This window comes from Talpa occidentalis, unplaced genomic scaffold (genome assembly GCF_014898055.3).
Source record: "Talpa occidentalis isolate TD23 unplaced genomic scaffold, MPIMG_talOcc4v2.1, whole genome shotgun sequence".
Taxonomy (NCBI): domain Eukaryota; kingdom Metazoa; phylum Chordata; class Mammalia; order Eulipotyphla; family Talpidae; genus Talpa; species Talpa occidentalis.
In genome coordinates this window covers 24,281,363-24,303,283 of record NW_026555331.1, presented here as the reverse complement: position 1 = coordinate 24,303,283, position 21,921 = coordinate 24,281,363, and the positions used below count along the sequence as shown (strand labels likewise).

The following is a 21,921-nucleotide window of genomic DNA, read 5'->3' as shown; positions in this document are numbered from 1 at the left end:
TCATTTGGTGAGTATATGTTAATGAGTGTTATTTCTTCTTGAAGTATTGTCCCCTTGATCATAATGTAGTGACCATTGGGGTCTCTTTTTATTTTTTTGAGTTTGAAGTCTGTTTTATCTGATATAAGTATAGCTGTTCCTGCTTTCTTTTTTGGCCCATTTGCTTGTAGGATTGTTTTCCATCCTTTGACTTTGAGCCTATTTTTATCTTTTGTAGCTAAATGTGTTTCCTGGAGACAGCAAAAGGTTGGGTTTTGTTTCTTAATCCAGGCTGCAACTCTGTGTCTTTTATTGAAGAGTTTAGTCCATTTACATTTAGAGTTAATATTGATATGTTAGCATCTGTATTTGCCATTATGTTTGTCTTTCCTTTGATTTTATTTATTTATTCTTTTAATAACTTTTTTTTTTTTTTTTGGTCTTCTTTCGTTGTTATTCGTCCCTCTGAGGTTCTGGCTTTAGGATTCCTTGTAGTATTTTTTGGAGTGGGGGTTTAGTCGCAATGAAATTCCGGAGTTTCTCTTTGTCTGGGAAGGTCCATATTCTTTCTTCATGGAGGAAAGAGAGCTTTGCGGGATAGAGTATTCTTGGTTGGCATCTGTTTTCTTGGAGTCTGTTGACTATGTCCCTCCACTCTCTCCTTGCCCGTAGTGTTTCTTCAGAGAAGTCTGATGTCAGCCTGATTGGTTTTCCTTTGAATGTTATCTGTTTCTTCCCTCTTGTCAGCTTCATTATTTTTTCCTTGTCCTGGATTCTTGGGAGCTTTACTATTATGTGTCTTGCTGTGTTTTTCCTTTCGTCGTGGAAGTTTGGTGTTCTTCTTGCTTCTTGTATATCAATTTTCAGCTCCTTCTTCTCATTTGGGAAGTTCTCTTCAATTATATCCATGAATATTTTCTCTGTTCCTACATCTCTCTCCTCTCCTTCTGGAATTCCTATAACTCTTATATTTCCTTTCCTCATGGAGTCAGATAGTTCCCGAAGTCTTTCTTCATTCTTTTTCCTTCGTACTTCTCTTTCCTTTTCTGTTTTGGTTCTTTTTATTTCTGTGTCTTCAAGATTACTTATTCGTTCTTCCATTTCATCTATTCTGCTTTCATTGCTTTTCCCAGAGTTCTTTAGTTCCTCCATTAATTCTTTGATCTCCTGCATTTCTCTTACTTCCCTCTTTAGGGACTCAATTTCCTTCTTCTGATCTATCACTTTTTTAATCATGGCAATTTTAAATTCTCTTTCTGGAAGGCTCAGAAGTTCTTCCAAGTTGCTGTCGTTGCAATCTGGGGAGTGGTTTTCTTTTTGTGGTGTGCTTCTTTCCTGAGGAGTTTTTAGGTTGCGTGTGGTTCTTCTACTCCCTACTGTCTGTTTTCTAATTTGTCGTATGCGTTGGGACACTGTGTTGCTCGGACTGACTGACATCTTGGGTGAACTTCTCCGCTCCCCTCTGGCTCTTCCAGGAGCCATCTCTGTCTTCTGGGGGAGCTTTCTGCTGGTTTTAGGCAGTTTTTACTGAAGAAATGTCCCTGTTCTCAAATGGCGAAGCGGGATGCAGTCCCTGCGCCTCCGGTTTCAGGCACACTCTTCTGCGCACCCAGTCTGCCCCGGACGTGGGTGCCTGCTCCCTCTGTGGGCTCAGACTGCTGGTCGGAAGGGGCCTGGCGTGGAATTACTTCCCGGCTGGCCACTGGGTCCTCCAGAAACCTTCTGCCCTTTTCAAGCAGTCTTAAGAAATGTCCTGTTTTATAGGGTGTTAGTGACTTTTTTTTTTCCTGGTCGCTAGGTGGCGCCAGAGATCTCTCCTATTGTCCTTGGGGGCTGTTTTTCGCCTCCCCCCACCCCGTGGGACAGAGAATAGAGCGGGAATGGTAGGGTACACCTCAACAGCTTTGGGGTGCTGTGTCTGCCTTGTGCCCCACTGTTGTGGAGAAACCACGCCCCGAATTTTCGTGCCCTGGGTCTCAGTTCAAAGCCCTCAGTTCCAGGACGCGGGCTGTAGCCCAGTTCAGTGGCGCGGGAATGGCGCCTTTTGCACCGCTCCGTGCCTGGGCGCCTGGTTCCTGCTCACTCAGGGAGGGACCTTCACCTCAGTGAGGACCTCCGCGTGTCTCCCCGCAAGCCTAGGTCGCAGGCGCGGGGACCTGGGCAGCCGCGATCCAGGTCTGCACTTGCTTTTCAAGCGCGCCGAGCGCGCCACTTTCCTGCGCCAGCTTACTGGCAGCCCGGGCTGTGTGCGCGTCTCCCGGGGTCTTTGTTCTTCTCTAATGGCGCCCGGAGCTGTTCGCTCACCGCCGTGGCGGATCCTGCAGGGTTCGCCTCAGCTCCCGTTCAAGGGGTGTGGTGGCTGCAATAGTTCCTTTCCACTCACAGTCCCGCTTGCTGCCTTGTTTGTTTTTGTGGGCCGTTTTGGTTTGTTGTTTCCCTCCTCTCTGCGGGTCGGAGAGTGCCGCCTCTGTGGGCGGGGGAGGGGAGCAGGGTTCTGCGCTTCCCTCCCTTCTGGTCCTCTTTTATGGCCAGTTTCTTCTTCGGGCAGTTCGCTGGCGTCACCCGTTTATCTTCCGTGTCCCAGTTCTCACTGGGACCTGCCACTTTTCCTCCCTATTAACTTTTTTTAATGGGAGATCTTACTCGCAGCGTCTCCTCGCCGCCATGTTGCTCCACTATTTAATTTAAATTCAAATCCTCTAATAAAGAAATATGAACAGCCAAGTGTGTATTTACTAAATATTAACAGGTGGTTGATCACTGGTATGTTGTTTGCATTGATTGAATTTACAGTAAGAAAAAACGTATAGGGCCTCCCCCGTGGCACAGCAGGTTGAGCGCCGCACTGTGAGGCTGTCCATAGCCTCTGTAAGGCAGGTTCGATTCCCTGCTGGCCAGGGAGAAACCCACATGGTGCGGCAGACCTCTCCTACCTCGCCCGCTGCTTCCCTCAGCAGTGTCTTTGGTCCGTCTGCCTATTCTGCTCCCTGCTATGTCTCTCACCCTCCCGCACCTTTGACCTGTACCCCAGTTCTTGTATAAATAAATAACTCTTAAAAAAAAAGAAAAAATATCTATTTGAACCTATAAGGTAAATATATATCAATAAAATATCTTGCTATTTTATGGTTATATTATATTCCTTTGTAAGATTTTAATTGAAGGGAGCATTCTGCTATTGAAAGTTATTGGCAAGCATCTGACTTGGAGCTTTAGCTAATGATTTATGCAAAAATGTGTATGAACTTCCTTGTTTGCAGTCACCAAAAAACTTGATTCAAAGTAGCTAGTGAACTATTTTCTTACTCTATAGCATTGGCAATGGTTTCCATGGAGCAAAATTGTTAGTAAAGTTTGAATACAAGGGAAGAAGTCATTATAAAATGAATGATGATTAACATGACCTTTTATAAGTCTGACATTTTGCAGTTTAAACTGGTTATGACCCTTAATTTCTGTTTAATTATATATGTTAGTAAATAAGGAAGAAAAGGCTAATATAGTTATACCAACAATATTTTTGGGGAGAGGGTGCAAGAGGAGCTTTAATTTTGCTTAATTTTTCAAATTGCAGGTAATAGCAAAATTGCATGTTTTTATGCTTATCAAGGAACACAGTAACTTATGACAAGACATAGCTGAATTATATTAAAGCTGTGACTCAATTTAGAATTAAAATTCAAGATGGCCTTTTGAGTTTGCCATTTTTCAAGTTAAAAATAGACTTGCAGATGTCAGGAAGAGTAAAACGTATACTTAGCTTTATAAATGACCATTTTTTTCTGCCCTTGGAAGAAAATTTAATTACATAATGGCAAAAAAAAAATGAAATAGGAGCAAAATGATAGGGTTTACTAATAGAGTGGAAAGTCCTCATTTACAGCTTTTCTCTGTGAAATTGAAGAGTAAATTCAAAATTTACCACATAAAAAGTGTACTTGAAGAAATAAAAATTAAGGAGTTCCCTACCAAATCTAAATCAGTGTTCATTATTTCATCAGTAAATGGTATTTGAGAGTTTGTAGAGCCTCTGGTTAACAACACTGCTAACCCATACTAAAGATTTATATTCTACCTGTGGAATTATGAAATCAATGACATTTGTAATTAGGGAAGTGGCATTGTTGGAAAGACACACCTATACATTCATAGTCATATATTTTTAAATAAATATCACTGACCCTAAAACATGTGCAGGTTATCCACCAATGTCACCACAATAAAAAATGATATTATTTTTTTAAAAATAAATATCATTGTGATGGCTGGAAAATAAATAAGAATACTACTTTGTAAGTCAGCCTGTCCAGGTTCAACTCCCAGCATTACCACTTAGTAGGCATGCAGTCCTATTATTTCACTGTGCTTCAGTAAAATTGCAATTCCATTAACATCAATCTCAGAATGAATGCAAGAATTAAGTGAGATTATATGTGTAACACTTAAAGCAGAACTTGGTTCCAAGTAAGTACTATAGGGAGTCAAAAGGACAAATAAGCACATCTGTCATAAGACTGCAATGAGCTCTGATGGGGCATGAAACAGGTGTACTGGGTATTTAGAAGAAGGACAGGGAAAGGTGAAAGAAGTGACCCTTAACCTATTTCTCAGATGATATTTGAATTGGTATATAGTGGAAATAAAAGATTTTCCAGGGGAGAGGAAAGTCAAAGGGAATGTCAGGAAAATACACATGTAACTCCCCTAAGCTTATCTGGGTAACAGCACCAATCACAAACCGATCACAATATGGTAGGCACAATACAATTAGGGTTGACAGATGTGTCTCCTTAAAGTCAGGGGCACTTTCTACTTGGTGTCCCCAGCACTAAGCCCTGAGTCTAGAAAATGGGGTAGGCCCTCAATACATTTATTATTGAATGACTAAATACATGGATATGTGTAGTATAGATCAGTAACTCCTTTTGCTTGGCCGGAACTTAAGGTGTACTGAGGGAATGGTGGAAATGAGACCTCTTAAACATTGCCTCAGTCATTTCTTTGTCATGCTCACAAACCTCTAATGGTTTCCCTTTGTAATGGTTTCTCAGCCTTAGCACTTCTGACCTCTTGGACTGGATAATTCTTTATTGTATGTCATAGGATTTTGGAAACATCCTTAGCTACTACCCACTCGATGCCAGGATCACTCTCCAGTGTGACATCCAAAAATCGTCCATGTGTTGCTGTTTTTCCCCTTGGGAGACAAACTCATCCTCAATTGAGAAGCACTGAGTGTGATCCTCTAATTTATAGATGAAGTTCTTTTAAATACTTTATAGGATTAGTGCAGTTCTATGGACAAGGGATGCACCAGGAAAATACTTGATTGAAATGCATCTGTAAATGTATGTAGAAACCAGTAAAATGCTCTCTTCAAATTACTTTTCAGAATGTTGTATGGCATTAAACATTTTCTGTTTTACAAAGTGTTCAGGATAGCATAAAACAAATACACCAGAATACTATGTTGATTTATATTAAAGTGAATCTTAAAAAAATTTTACAGACACAGTCAACGAGAGAATGAGAAAATGACCATAGCATCTGTATCTGCTGATGGCAAACACATAACACTGACTAATACACTGAATCACACACACCTCGGGATCACTGTCACACTTCCTGATGGAACTCTGTTTGAAGCAAGGGCAGAAGTTGGAATTCTTACCAGGAATATTTTAATAAGGGGATCTCATAATATGGAGTGGAATAATAAAATCCCACCATGTCCTGATGGATTTAATGCAGGTAATTTTAGCAGCTATAGTGTATTAACTCAAAATGCAGAAATGTTCCCTGGGGGCAAAGTCATCTCCCAGTTGAAAGCCCCCGAACAAGGTTATATTGTGGTGATCAGTATTCCAAACCACAGTGATATATAATGAGAAAGGTATGTTGTTCATATATGCAACATGTGTTCAATATGGGTTAACAGGGGTCTCTGTTCATTGTAATTATTCCAGAATCTAGGCTGATGGAGGCTCCATTGCAACCCGGCTCTCCATGGTCTCTGAGACAGGAGACAAGATGGCTGGAGACTCAAGCACCAGCATTAAACTTTAGTCCTGAAATGACACCTATCTCTTCCATTCAAGTGTCATTAATCAGAACTGATTCCATGACTGCTATGCTTAACTGGGTATAGCACAAACCCCTTTATACCCAGGAGTGAAAGAGAAGTGGATATTGGTGAAGCTTCATGTTTACCACAGTAGTTACATATGTGTGTGTGTGTGTGTGTGTGTGTGTGTATTTAAGAAGCAAAATATATTTTACTAGTCTCTTTTAAATATTTTACATAATCATTAATACCAGTACAATCCTATAAGCAGTTAAATAATAAGAGATACAGCACAGATACATGATTTTTTTCAATGGAAAGTATAGTACTAGACAAAGTTACCTGGATTTGATGTCATATGACCTCTATTCTGATTCTACACCATCTGCACCAAGTCTCATGATGCCCTTGAAAATCTAATTTCACCCTGTTTAAAGTAAGAATACTTACTATTCAACCTACTGCTATAGTTGTATGAACTAAGCAAGATAATGCATATTCTATTTCTATACAAGTATAAGATGCATGAATTATGTTAAGTCCCCAAATTTTGGGAGGAAGCTTCAGAGATAATAAAACAAATACCTTATCAGTATGCATTCAACCATTCAAATATTTACTGTCATTGAAAAATGCTTTAGTAAGTATTTAGAGAATGTGAAAGGTGAACGAGATGGCTTATTACCATTATTATCTACAAAGAAGTGCAAATGGTTATGTTCCAGAATAAGATAAAAATTTCATGTGAATGAAAAGATATAATTAACTATGAGGAGAAATATCTTCATATAGAGTATTTTGACATGGCTTTTCTCTATGATGTCTTCAAAACATTTTTTAAAGGTGAATTTGCTACCCAGACATGTTTCCAAGGAAAGTTTGGTGAAGAAATAGGAAGTGACCAGTTTGGAGGCTGCATAATGTTTCATGCTCCTGTACCTGGTGCTAACATGGTGACTGGAAGAATTGAGTATGTAGAGGTAAGGGTGATGTTATGCCGAAGGTCATCCATTTCGCAAATGTATATTGAGTTCCTGCTGTTTGCCAGATGTTTATACTATGGTAAAGGAGAAAGATTAGTCAACAGTCAACTCTATTAAACCTAGTTTTTCACTCCATTTTCTCACACTCCACATCAGTAATTTTTATCTACTCTGTGCACAAAATTTATAGCTTATATCCACTCTTTTTCTACTATCTTCATCTAATTCCTGGTCCACTCCACCATCAGCTCTCACTGGGATATCTAACTGGTCTCCCTGCTTCCATCTTTACTCCAGTGGAATCCACAGCAGAGCCAAGGTAAAAATGTTTATGTATAAATCAGATTTTTAACAATCTGTTCAAAACCCATTATTAACTTCATATTATACTTAAAACAAGAATGTTTGGGTGCCTCCCTGGTGGCCTACGGGTTAAGTCTCAGCACTATCATAACTATGGCCTGAGTTTGATCCCCAGCCACATGGTACCACAGACCTCTCCTGTCTGGCCTGCTACTCCCCTTAGCAGTGTATTTCAGTAAATCTTCCTGTTCTGCTCCCCACTCTGTCTCTGGTGAATCCTTTCCCTTACACCTCTGTCCTGTACCCCAGTTCTTTTATGCAAAAATAATAATTGGTCAATCAATCAATAAAAACAAGAAAGTTTGAGTCTTTCCCATAGGACCCACATGATCTGCCCCTGAGCTGGACTCTGACTGTACCTACTGTGATTGTCCACTGGCTCACAGCATGCTCGCCACCTGACCCTTGACCATGTCGAGCACATTCCTGCCTCAGGGTCTTTTACACTTGTTTTTCATACTGTTTAGAATGTTCCTCCACCAATATTTCCATGGCTCACATTCTCATTTAGTCAGGTCATTTCTCTAAAAAGGTACAGCAGAATGATTAATGAGAGCACCCACTATAGAATCAGCCCAACTTACTTTTAAATGAAGTTTTGTGACAATGAACAGACTTTCTGCACTTCAATAAATGAAGTTAATGATAAGTGCCTGTTTTCATTGGATTGTGATGAAGTCTGTGATAATGTTTATAGGACATTTTGCACAGTGTCTGGTGCCTGGTAAACCTTCAAGAAAGGTTATTATTATGTAAGAATCAAAATGAAGGGGGAAAAGACATCTAAGAGGTTTTATTTTACTAAACACAAAACTTTCATAATAGCCCAAAATGAAAAGCAGAAGAGTCAGAGATGGTTTTTGTTTGTTCACTCATTTAACATCAAGTATGGCTGTTACATAATGAATAAAATAAGGCAGAGTGGGAGCCAAATAATGTTTTCAAGGATAAACATGAATAATAATAACAGATTTATGTGTTAATAATAATGTGTCAATGATAATATAAAATTAAAGATAAGTATTTTGAAACAAAATATGTACCAGCAAATCTGAGTCCACATGTATCACTAAAGAGCTGTGATCTTGGCTTGACAGATATTCCATGCTGGCCAGGCTTTCCGGTTGGGGCGATATCCAATACATTGGCACCTGCTTGGAGACTTACAATTTAACTCTTATGTAAAAGGTTGTGCAATTCACCAGACCTATAACAGAGCTGTTACCATCCATAACACACATCACCTTCTGGTGGAGAGGAATATTATATATGATATCAGGGGAGGAGCATTTTTTATAGAAGATGGAATTGAACATGGCAATATCCTACAATATAACTTGGCAGTATTTGTACAGCAAAGTATGAGTCTTCTGAATGATGATGTGACCCCAGCTGCATTTTGGGTAACCAACCCAAACAATACTATAAGACACAATGCAGTTGCTGGTGGCACTCACTTTGGCTTTTGGTACCGAATGAACAACCACCCCGATGGTCCATCCTATGACCGAAACATTTGCCAAAAAAGAGTTCCTCTTGGAGAATTTTTTAACAACACTGTTCATTCTCAAGGTTGGTTCGGAATATGGATATTTGAAGAATATTTCCCCATGCAAACAGGATCTTGTACTTCTACAGTGCCAGTACCTGCAGTATTTAATTCACTCACTACTTGGAACTGTCAAAAAGGAGCGGAATGGGTCAATGGAGGTGCCCTTCAGTTCCATAATTTTGTAATGGTAAATAATTATGAGGCTGGAATTGAAACTAAGAGGATCCTAGCCCCTTATGTTGGAGGATGGGGTGAAACCAATGGAGCAGTGGTTAAAAATGCCAAAATAGTTGGTCATCTTGATGAACTGGGAATGGGGTCTGCATTTTGCACAATGAAAGGCCTGGTTCTCCCATTTAGTGAGGGCCTGACTGTATCTTCCGTGCACTTTATGAACTTTGACCGTCCCAACTGTGCAGCTCTGGGTGTGACATCCATCACTGGAGTTTGTAATGACAGATGTGGAGGCTGGAGTGCAAAGTTTGTTGACATCCAGTATTTTAATACACCAAACAAGGCTGGCTTTCGATGGGAACACGAAATTGTACTGATTGATGTTGATGGTTCACTGACAGGTAATGTTATATTTTAAATTTTGATGAAAACACATTGGCAAATATGTTTGTACTAATACAGGGAGGTAAAATGTCAAACATAGATCTTATCTAGCACCAAACTTTATCGATGTTTAAGGTATACACCAGCACTAGGCACAGATGAGATACTGTTTTCAGCAGGACCCCCAAATGCAGTTTCTAATTTTTCCTTTTTCTCCTTCACTTGCATTTTGGTTTTTGAATTAGCAGCATATTTTGAATGATATTTATAGAAACATTGATCTCCTCCATTCATACTCAATTGCACAAATGAAAAATTGCTTATCTGACTACCCAAATTCTGCAGTCATATCCCACGAACTTATAAATTCTAGGTTTATTTGAATAAGCCATGTAGACAAATTGGATATATACTGTTAAAATACTTTAAATGGAAGAAGTGAATTACAGGCTTGCTGTGAACCTTTTTTTTCCAATCTAAATTCTAAATTTGGAATTAGTTCAAAGAATATGTTAACTCTAGCAAGAAATTCAACACACTTTGTGGGTTACATAATTTTCAATTTCAAGTTCAGGGTATATCACATTTTCTGTAAATATTCAGAGATTCCAGAACTTAGTGTGCTTATAAGTTTTTAATGATAAGGATTTTTCTAAATAAGATAGCAAGGGTGTGTGTGTGTGTGTGTGTGTGTGTGTGATTTTGCATAATAATTTCAAAGAGAGACAATTGATAAGACTACAGATAACAATTTACTTTTGAAAGGTGAAGAGTCATCTCAACTTAGAAACAGACTGCGTTTTTTACAGACTAAATTTACAGACTATATTTACAACTATAGCAGTTGGCTTTGTCTCCTGTTCTAATTGTGACTTTGAAAGAAAGAACACTTGAATGATTCTAATATACAAACCTTTGTGTTAATCTTTATTATTTTATTTAATTCAGCTGAGATGTTTAATGTCAGTTGGCAGTCTGTTAGTTAAGAGTACAGATTCTTTCGTCAGACTGCCTGAACTTGAATCTTTCCACATGTCCTTGACTAAGTTACTAATCCCACTCCCCATCCCCTACATTGGTTCTCAAGGGCGCTTCAGATCCTGTGTTTCAGCTACATCCACAATAAACTTCCTGACTGGAGTCCACTCTGCTAGCTCTCCTCACCCCTGGCCAAAAATTACCAAGCCATTTAGATTTCATTAGTGGTCCTATGGGTCATCATGTCTGTACATTATAGACTAGTTGGTGTATTCATTTTCTAACATGAAATAGAAAATATGCTGTTTGTGTTCATTTCCAAGGTCATGAAGGACATACTGTCCTTCCCCATAGCTCACTGCTGGACCCTTCTCACTGCACTCAAGACGCCCAGTGGAGCATTGGCTTCCCTGGGTCTGTCTGTGACGCTTCAGTCAGTTTCCACCGTTTAGCATTCAACAAGCCTTCTCCAGGATCACTGCTGGAAAAAGATGTGGTTCTCTCAGACTCCTTTGGTAAGTGAACTGTAATAATTTAAATTACTAATTTAGGTGTATTTTTCTAAATTTCATGGTCTTGTATTTCTGAATTTTTGAGGTTGTAGCTTTCTTGTAGTGTCTCTGTGTGCTTGGATTTCATTCACCCTTCAAAAGTTAAGTGTTCTGTTTAACTGCTAAACTGTGAATATATTGAGAGTAACATCGGTTAACTTATATTTCTGCCACAAAAAAGACATTGTAACTAAAAGGACTCAGTAAGTATTGAATGAGATGAAATTCATTGCAGCACTCAAGCAATATTGCAGAGTAAAGAGCCTCCCTGGGGGTGCAAGGGGTTAAGACGCAACCTATGAAGCTATCCTCAGCCACTGCTGCATGAGTTGGATCCGAGGCCAGGTTGCTAACCACATGGCACAACAGACCTCTCCTGACTCACCTGCTGCTTCCCTTAGCAGTGTATTTCAGTTGATCCACTTGTTCTGTTCCCCACTCTGTCTCTGGTGAATCCTTTCACCCACCTCCACACACACATACCTCTGGCCTGTACCCCAGTTCTTGTATGTATTAATAAATAAATCTTTAAAAAAATATTGCAGAGTAAAGAATGCACCATAGCAGGCACTTTTTAACATGACGTGAAGACTTAATCAACTTTAATAATTAGGCAAGTTTGACTTTTTATTGTATTTCCATTGAAATTAAATAAATTAAGTTACTACTAAAAATTAAAAACAGAAAAAATAGTTCATTTGCATTGACTTTATATGTATTTTAAATGAATCAAAAGTTCAATAAGTATACTAGATCAGAGGAGAAATTTAGTATAACTTTACATTTATCTTTATATGTCATTCTCAAAGCATGTCAGATATGATGTCCCATTATGTAAATATATATGTGAAGTTAGAATAGATGGCAAATTAATTTGAGACATTTACCTTTAATGATACTATTTTTTTTTAAGATTTATTTATTTATACAAGAACTGGGATACAGGCCAGATGCGCAGGAGAGTGAGAGGATTCACCAGAGACAAAGCAGGGAACAGAACAGGCAGACTGATGAAATACACTGTTGAGGGGAGCAGTGGGCAAAACAGGAAACGTCTGCTTCGCCATGTGGTATTCTCGCTGGGCGGCCGGTATTGAACCCGTGCTGCAGAGGCTGCGGACACCTTCACAGTGCGGCGTTCAACTGCCTGCACCACCAGGGAGGCCCTAATGATACTTTTTTTTTAATATCAGCTTCAAGGAGTTTGTATTTCACTTCAGAATGCTTAAATTAACATGATGAGAATAGAATAAGTACAGCCAAGAAAAACACAAATAACTAGGAACCATGAAAATGTTTTACTTATAAAACTGTACTGTCAAGGAATGTCAGCTTAAAATGTAATTCCATACATTAGAAATCTTCAGTGGAGATTGGGCCTGCCAAATAAAGAAACAAATTCTAGAAGTTTTGTATAATTTTAATTGACTCTTATTTGGCAGCAATTGTTTTGTCACAGGCTCTCGAAATTCAGTAACTTAAACCTAAGTCATTTATTTTGATTGACATGTCTTGTTTGATCTATGCTGGGTTCAGCTGGGTGGCTCTGCTTGATGGTGAGGATCCAGTGGACTTTCCTCCTTCCCAAGGTTGAATTGGGGCTGATCCATGTGTACATTATAGTTTTCAGAGTGAAGGGGGAACTGCTGGGGGAGGCGCTTCACTGTCATGTCAGAGGCTGGAAGGCAGAGGCCTTAGACAGCCAGCCTCATGCAGCAAGGACTTCTCAAACCTTTGCAAGTGTCATTCTGCAAGAAAGTCATCCAACACCCACAGGGTGAGGAACTGTCTGCAATGTCTTAAAAAGGAAGTGTGGATATTTACTGACAGTACCCACATTGTCAGAGTTCTCATATACTTGAGTATTTTTGGAACCATAAATTTTTAGTGCCTGTGCTCATGACCCTTTCAAATCTAATCCTAATACTTAAGTCTAGTAATTAATGAATTTGGTTCCTTTTGATACTGGATTATTTTTTTGGCTTGATTCTGAATTATTATTTTTCTCTCCCTCCTCCAAAATAAAAAGGATGACAGTTAATTTTGTAAGCTTGCTTCTAACTTTTCCTCTTTAAATTTGTAAATGAAGAGGTTGCCCGTTTAAAACAAAATTCCTTCAGAAATGGAAAGAATGACTAATTACCTATCTTTTCTTTAAATTATATGAGATTTTTTTGAATCTTCTACTGAAGTTTTCAAGCTCTATCTCATGATGAAATTATGTAATTTTCCCATAGTTTGGGTCCAAGTTTGGCATTCACAAAATTTAGGTATCATGGCCAGTGATAGGGTTAGGTCTGGATGTAACTTAGTTCCTTTTAAGATTTCAAATCAAAACTTTCCATTAGTAATTGTTAACTCATTAACTTAACAAGTAGAATAGAGTCTAGTAATGAATCCGAGTTTATGTCTGCATAGTCACAAGAATTCTGAAGAATATAGTTCTTAAAAAATGGAAATGAAATTATATTTTAGATCCGTGATAGTTGAAGAATCATTAATATATTTAATCAGTTTTGTCTTATAAATTGGTACCATGTTTCAATTTAACTGTCCCTAAATAAAGGTGTTGCCTCAGTTCAAAATTCCAAGTGAGGAAGCATTTTATGTTTCCATTAAGTGTGTCAACATTGGGGCTTTCAGTTAAAGATATTCAGAATATGAGAAACAAAATACTGTACTGAACTCTTAGAGACTTCCATAGACCAGACAGATATTTTACATTAACCTTCAGAAAATGAGACATTTCTGTGAGGTCGCAATTGCTGTTATTTATTTCATGTTTCCTTACAGGCACAAGCATTATTCCCTTTCAGAAGAAACGACTGACTCACATGTCAGGATGGATGGCTCTCATTCCAAACGCCAAGCATATTAACTGGTACTTTAAAGGTGTAGATCATGTAGCCAATATATCATATACATCTACCTTCTATGGCTTTAAGGTAAACAAGGGGCTAGAAAATCCATCTTACAGTAATTATGACTGCATAGTACTCACATGTAGTCTATGCTCTCATCCTTACCCCAAGTGTTGGGCTGAGAATGTCCTTGCCTCCAATATAGATTTGCCAAAGTCCTGCTCACTTTCCATGACCCATCTTAAATCTAAGAAAGCCAAAACATAGCAACCCAAAGCAACTTGTTTAAGAATCAGAAGTAAACAATTATTCTGCCATAAACCCACAGCACTAAGCTTCTGTCCTATAATTAGTATCATGATAATATCATTTTTTTACTGCCTATGATGTTTCAGGTAGCAGTTAATGGTTTCATTATCTTTATTGTGAAATATATAAACACAGAATATAACAAGCCATGTCCTGTATGCCCACTACCTTGCTCTGTCTGAGTCTCACATTTTATTTATATTTACTTTCAAGTTTTTAAGATATAAGCATTTTTGATGAAGTGTAAGTTGCCTTTAAATTTACTCTGATCATATTACCATCTTTAACAGTAGCCAGTTAAAGATGGCTTTCACCTGAACTGTCTTTTTATGTTCTCCTGCCTGTACTACATTTGAGTGCAGCCAAAATAAAAATGCCTAGCATTGTTTTAAATGTTATAGAAATGAAATATTGTTTAAATACACACATATGTTGGTGAGTATGTGTATATGTAGATAGAGAGAGAGGAAGGGAAGAGGGAGGGAGAGAGGAGAGAGAAGGGCTTTCCTAGTGATATTAGAGTTACCATTATTGCCATAGATATATTAAATGTTAATAAGAAAAAATATAAATGCATGATTAAAAACAAATAAGTGCTAATACAGGGGCTAATTAATTTCATCAAATTAATGTATCATGCAGGGTATAAACATTAAACTAGTCACACTTATTTTTACCAACTTACAGGAAGAAGACTATGTAATCATATCTCATAACTTCACACAAAACTCTGATATGTTTAATATTATTGATATGAGGAATGGCTCTTCAAACCCACTGAACTGGAATACTAGCAAAAATGGAGACTGGCACCTTGAAGCTAACACTAGTACTCTATATTACTTGGGTATGAATACATTGGGCAGAAGTGATTGTTTTGTCTAAAGCTTCATGTAAAGGAGGAGAAAAATTGCTTAATGGACAAATATATTATATTTGTAGTGCTCAGTATATAGCAGAATCCAGTAGATATTTGAGGAACAAAAGCACTGGAGACAAAATTTATGTTGGAAAAATCCTTGAATTAAGAACTTACAATTTATATTTGGAGATGGCACCAATTCTTTTTATTTCACAAAGTGAGAGGAAATGAATACAATAAAAGTGTCATATATATTGTTTCTATTTTTATCATTTAATTATTTTGGAAAGTAAAACTATTCAAGAATAAAGTTTAACTGAATTCTAAAGTTTGAGTGTTTTGTCAGGCTATTTTGACTTATGTGCTTTTCAGTAAGAGGTGCATTTTGTGAGAATTTCTCCATAGCTATTTCATATATTTGAGTTATGCCAAGAAACCGTCTGAAGACTATTTTCAAATTGCTATGATTTTTTTAACATTCAAATATTTTGATCATTATGTTAACTAAAATTGCTTTTACTTCACTTTCAGTCTCAGGAAGAAATGACCTTCCTCGGAACCAATCCATTTCTGGGACCCTGGATCCTGATGTGAAAGATGTTGTTATTAACTTCCAGGCTTACTGCTGTGCTCTCCAAGATTGCTTTCCTATGCATCCCCCATCAAGAAAATCAACTCCCCGGAAGCGACCAGCCACATATAAGTATATAGGCCTTGTGATTACTAATACTCCAATAGCTGTGACATAATAATCACTTTCATGTGACTCCTAGGTGAGGAAGACATGTCCTTCTACACAATGTGTGTAGGTCACAAAATGCTTTCCCACTTATTGCTTCACTTGACTCTTTTTTTTAACTTTTAAAAAACTTATTTATGCATACAAGAACTGGGGTGTAGGCCAGAGTGTGGAGGTAAGGGGTGAGAGGATTCACCAGAGTGGGCCGCAGAACAGGCAGATCGACTGATATACACTGCTGAGGGGAGAAGCCAGTGAGAAAGGAGAGGTCTGCCACGCCATATGGGTGCTAACTGCACACCATGTGGGTGCTAACCCATGCCATGTGGGTGCTGGGGATTGAACTCATGCTGCAGTGGCTGGCGATAGCTTCATAGTGCTGTGATTTAACCCCTTGCACCACCAGGAGGTCCTCACTTGACTGTTTATTCCACCCTGATGAGAAAATGAAAAAAATCTCAGAATATGTGTGAAAGTTACTGGTAAGCTCAGACTTGCATATTAGATCTGACTTATTAGACCACCTCTCGTATTACCTATGTGAGCAAGCTGAAGTACAGTGACCCTGAATGAATTACCTGATATCAGAGAATTTCATGGCACACGCAGAACAGCACCAAAACCTCAATTTTTTCATGAATACATTGTTTTCTGAGTGAGAGCTCTTACTCATGGTTAAAACTTCTAATACAACTTATTTCATTATATTTTAAATTTTAGCTTCATCAATATAAGTTAATTCTTACAGGTAAAAATAAATGTGCTATCTTTTGATTTTGAACATTTTCCAGTGGAAAATATAATCAACTTTATAATAAATATTATACCAATTTTTCACTGACGTAGTTTCTAGAAGGTACAGTGTTGAAAAGTGGAAACTATCACTCCCCCAATGTCCATTCATTTTCATTTAAAATAAGCTTTATTCTGGATACAGGCCTGCCATCCCCACCCCCAGACCAAGGGGACTAACCTCATTGACTCATTCAGAAAACATTTTTCCTACCCCTCCCTTCACAGAATCTAGCCCACTACTCTCCTATCCTTGTCCTGATGAATTAACACCATGCTTAAGGTGTTAATTAACAACATATGTAACAACTTTAAATGGACAAAGGTGGATATGGTTCTTTTCACTTTTCTACCACAGTAGGAAATTAAATAAATTACACATTAGAACAACTTAAAGGTATCACAATAAGGACTTAGTGGGAGAAAAAGTGATTCAAATTGTGGATGGAAACAAATGTTCTTCAATGGAGCAAAAAACTAGATAAGTAGTTTTTGCGTATTGAATGTTTTACTCACTGCACATATTAGCCTCTCTCATGAAGTTGTAAACTCTCTAACTTGCATTCTGACATCCTTAAAACATGTGATATAGTGCTACACCCTAAGGAGATGGTCATTAAATACAGAGCTGATATTTAATGGAAATACTTCTCTTTTCAGCTTATGGTCAAATAATTCTTTTTGGCAATCATCTCAAGAAAATAATTATACCATACCTCATCCAGGAGCAAATGTGGTTATTCCTGAAGGTAAATCCATGCACAGAAAGAAATAAAATGCTTGAGTTTTTGAAACATTTTTAAGTTAAAAGCTACAATATTTAGTGTTTCACCCTTATGCAGTTAAGGTGAAAGGAAAGGGTGGAGGTGAAGATGGAGTCTATCAGTATTATTGTGTCCTGCGTAATAGACTTAACCTTCTGGGTTTCATGTGGATTTAAACCTTAATACTGAGAATCCTAGATCTTCTGGGAGAGTCAAGAATCAGTCATTGTGTGGAAAATGGTGACAAACTCAAAACCAAGACTCACTGCTAATTTTGTCAATGTTTCATCTGCAGACTATAGCCTATGAATTGTTATTATTTTACATTAAAACATTGTTTTATAGGAACATGGATTGTGGCAGACACAGATATCCCACCAATGGAAAGACTTATTATTTGGGGGGTTCTAGAACTGGAAGACAAGCATTTGGGAGCTGCAGAAGTTTCTTACAGGAAAGTTGTTTTAAATGCTACATACATATTATTACAGGTAAGAGTGAGGCTCTTGTAATTTATACACTAATTAATCAAATTCTAAAATGTTGGAGATTTACCTGAGCAAGTTGTAAGAAAGCATGTTCAATTGATGCAAATAAAATCACAACTGACTCTAGCCCATGAAATGCATGTAAGTTCATAAAGCCCATCTAAGTTCAATTAAGTCATCAAGGACTTTTGGTCAATGACAGACCACACATAGGACATAGTCAATACATGGCCGCATATAGCCTAGGTGTGGTGGTACCTTATACAATGTGGGTCATTTAATTACCCTCTGGGATGTTTGCATCAAAAATCAGCCTAATGATGATATAGCTGTATTTTGTTAATGTATCCCCGTTATTATATGACTCATTTCTGCTCTCCTTTAAATCGTAGACTAAATATTCTTTAAGGAGTAATTATCATGCTACTACTGTGAGTTTGCCCATTTTCATATTTGTATTATCAGGTAAAAGTAAGCTAATGACTTGTTCAAACTGGAAAAGAATTCTGAATTGTTCTGGAAAAAATTTAAATGAATTTAAGTCAATATTTCTTAAAATGAAGGTCCAAAGATGGAACTATGAAAATTGGATCACACCAGTAAAAATATTTCAGTTGTTTGGAACAATCACCTCATTTTCTCATAAACTCATATGTTCTTGAACATGTAACAAATGAAATCAGCTTAGCGGTGCTAGCAGTCTTTTATTATTGCTCATTTAAAAGAATGGTCTTGTTGTGTTTTGTATTATTATTTTTTTTTACACTGATGTCTTATTTGGTTCCCCTCTATTCCTCCTAGAAGTGAAACCATCTGATATTTTTCTTTTTTCTTCTGACTTGTTTCACTGAGCATAATTCCTTCCAGCTCCATCCATGTTGCTGCGAATGGGAAAGGAATTAGAGGGAGGGAGAGAGGAGTACAGGAGACTGTGGTGATGGTGCACGGGTGCATTGGTAAAGGAAATTCTATGGGGACTACACCTTGATGGGGGAAGCAAATATTATTTAATAATGAACAGTGATGCAAAAAATAATTTAAAAAATTTAAAAAGAAAAAAAGAAAAGAATGATCTAACCAAAAAGCTATTATTTACCATAAAAAATAAAAGTCTCTGTAGGTTTTTTAAAGAAAACTAGGTCTTCAATGACTTAAAGATCTGTAGTAGTTCAACTAGGTGCATAGCCTTTGAGGTCAATTAAAGCTATGATTGAATCCTTACCTCACTGTTGGTGGGTGGGTAGCTATGGGTAAGTTATTTGACTTCTTTCGGCATCAATTTTTTCACCTATGAAATTAAAATAATAATAACATGTTCATGGATTTAATGTAAAATAAAGTGATATATAATCATAAATATTATACCCAACATAAAACTAGCAAGCATTTAATAATAGCTATTAACAATGATGTCTCATAAACAGCATAGCTTTGATCTAATTATGAAGAGTTTATTTTACATATGCCATATTATGCTAAAATACAATGTCCTCTGTTCAAACAGTAATAGCTTGTGACTTAGAAGTTCATCTAGATGCACTTCTGACATTATACAGATTATTGAATTTGTTAAATGGAAAAAGTCCTTCAGACTGCCTATTCTAAAGTGAGTGAGTGGGTTAAATTAAGGTCACTTTCAGTTACAGTGCTGTTCTTTGTGCAATGAAATTCATTCCTTTTTTTTAGCAGAGAATGTCAGAAACTTCCTAATTCCTTCTTTATGTAAATTTTTTTTCTACTCAATTTTTAAGTGTTAACAATTTTCTGCTTCATTGCAGGGAGGTAGATTAATTGGTGGCTGGGAAGATAATCCTTTTAAAGGAGAATTGCAGATTGTTCTTAGAGGAAATCATTCTACTCCAGAGTGGGCTCTTCCAGAAGGACCAAATCAAGGATCAAAGGTCTTAGGTATGAGTTTCCAGTTACCAAAGTGTCAGATCGGTTTTGAAAATCTATCTTAAAACATACAGCACTAGAGTAATTGCTATCAGTTTATGATGTTATGGTATCAGAAACTGTCACAGACATTTATATAAGGTGTAGGAATATAAAAGTAGCAGAGACATTTAAAAATAAAATTATGTCCCATTAAAGTAGATGTAGATGTGGATACTTTAAACCAAAATGTAACTCATTACGAAACTAACATTAACAAATATCTGCATATATATATTATATATATGTATTACTTCTCCAATCTAGTTTTCTTCATAATCTTTCCTTTATGTTAACAATGGTACTTTTCATATTTTATTGCTTTTCCCTTAAAAGGTACGTTTTTTACATATTCCATTTACAGTATTAATAATCTGTGAAGTGGTAGACGCTGCTATCAGTTAGCCAATCACAACTATTAAACTTTAACAGTTGCATTTGTATGACCCTATGCATTCCTACTTGAGCCTAAAAGCAAAGGATCTGAGAAGGTCTAGTTTGGTTACAACTAATAGCTGCTTTTGTTAATACTAGCACTATTAATTTAAAAGACATATACAAGGATATGCTGCATTTGCTCCACTGTACAATTTCTAAAACAGTGACAATCAGTAAATAGGTGGATAAGAAATGGCGTGAGATTGAATTAGTCATCTATCCACTGGCAAATGTCTCCAGGCAGTCAAATTACTTTTATGTGTTTATTTTTTATTTCAAAAGTAACATTTTGAACAACACAGAATATCTTGAAAAAATATATATCTTTCTGATTATAACGTCTCTTTAGGAAACTACCATTAGTTAACAATTTTTGTTTTGCATTGTTTTTATCTATACCTATATTCATATTCCATATATTGATTTGTTGTGATGGTGGTATTATGCCTTATATAAAAAGTTGATCAAACTAAATATATTACTCGATTTTATTTTTTCAGTTAACATATTATAGACAGCTTTCTAGATCAATACTTATAGATAAAATTCTTTATTTCTATAGCTTTTTAATGCAACTGTGTCAGTTGCATTTTTTTCACCATTCTTATCAACATACATGTGGATTAATTGTAGTTTTCTAGTATTTCCAACATTGTTGTATAAACATCCTTATTCATGTATCCTTGTGCACTGGCTTTAATCTCTATGGACTGGATTCCATAAAAGGTGGTTCAAATGGCCAAAACCATTGACAGCTCTGAGCAGATTGCCCATATTCTTTTCATTCATTCTAAAATGTTCAATTATCTGTTAAAATTAATCAATAAGCGGTTTCATTTTATATTGGCACCTAACTCATAGAGTGTATATTTTTCCCCCCAGGGGTATTTGGTGAGCTGGATCTTCATGGAATTCCAAGATCAGTATATAAAACTAAGCTCTCAGAAACCTCGGAGGCAGGTTCCAAAGTCCTATCTCTGGTGGATGCTGTCGATTGGCAGGTAGAGAAAATGTACTTCTTGGGAAGTGAACCTTTAGAAGTTTTCTTCTTTATTCTCATGGATATTTACTTTCTTCTGTGATTAACCAAATGAGAAATGTATATTTTGCAATTAACTAGAACTCAAAAAGCTGACCTGCTGGTAGAGATTTTAAAATTGTGGTCTCCAGGTCCTTGGGTAAAAAATATTTGCTCATTACATTTCTTACAAAACAGAAAATGGAATTATTTTAGGTACATTTTATTGTTATGTTGGTTAGCTAATTTTAATTTATAGCTTCCTATGTTAAACCTTTGGAAAGAAAAAAAAATCTGATGCTAAGTGATATTCACATAATACATGTGTTAAATGAGGGATTTTGGTAAAATGTGAACAATGGCAATTTCTACCTTCATTGTACTTCATGGTGTGCATAAATCAGGGGCTGACATGATAAGCAAATACTATTTTGAATCCTGAAGGGTCAGAGAAATGGAGAGCCCTTTCCGAGCTCTCAGATCTCAGCCAGTTCTCTTTTGCTAAGAATGAGCTTTAAAGTCACACAAAGAAGTTTAGTAAATCAGTAAAAATCATAAAATTATATGGGTTGACTTTCTAAACAGTTTAAAATCAGTAAACAGAAGGAGAATTTATTGGGACATATTGTAATCTACTTGCAATATATTCTTGTTTGTGATTAACAATAATCAAATGATTACAATATC

General features: G+C 36.9%; 1 protein-coding gene across 2 annotated transcripts in view; it reads left to right on the top strand.

The window, feature by feature from the left end:
* PKHD1L1 (PKHD1 like 1) overlaps positions 1–21,921 on the top strand; it is a 141,677-nt gene that overhangs the window by 87,998 nt on the left and 31,758 nt on the right. For both annotated transcript variants that reach the window (XM_054692025.1, XM_037502668.2), the window contains exons 47-57: positions 5,489–5,730; positions 6,887–7,023; positions 8,487–9,516; positions 10,801–10,992; positions 13,822–13,973; positions 14,886–15,045; positions 15,592–15,763; positions 17,252–17,340; positions 17,701–17,846; positions 19,622–19,751; positions 21,099–21,217. In XM_054692025.1, coding sequence (XP_054548000.1) covers positions 5,489–5,730; positions 6,887–7,023; positions 8,487–9,516; positions 10,801–10,992; positions 13,822–13,973; positions 14,886–15,045; positions 15,592–15,763; positions 17,252–17,340; positions 17,701–17,846; positions 19,622–19,751; positions 21,099–21,217 — 2,569 coding nt within the window. The remainder of the gene's footprint in view (positions 1–5,488; positions 5,731–6,886; positions 7,024–8,486; positions 9,517–10,800; positions 10,993–13,821; positions 13,974–14,885; positions 15,046–15,591; positions 15,764–17,251; positions 17,341–17,700; positions 17,847–19,621; positions 19,752–21,098; positions 21,218–21,921) is intronic.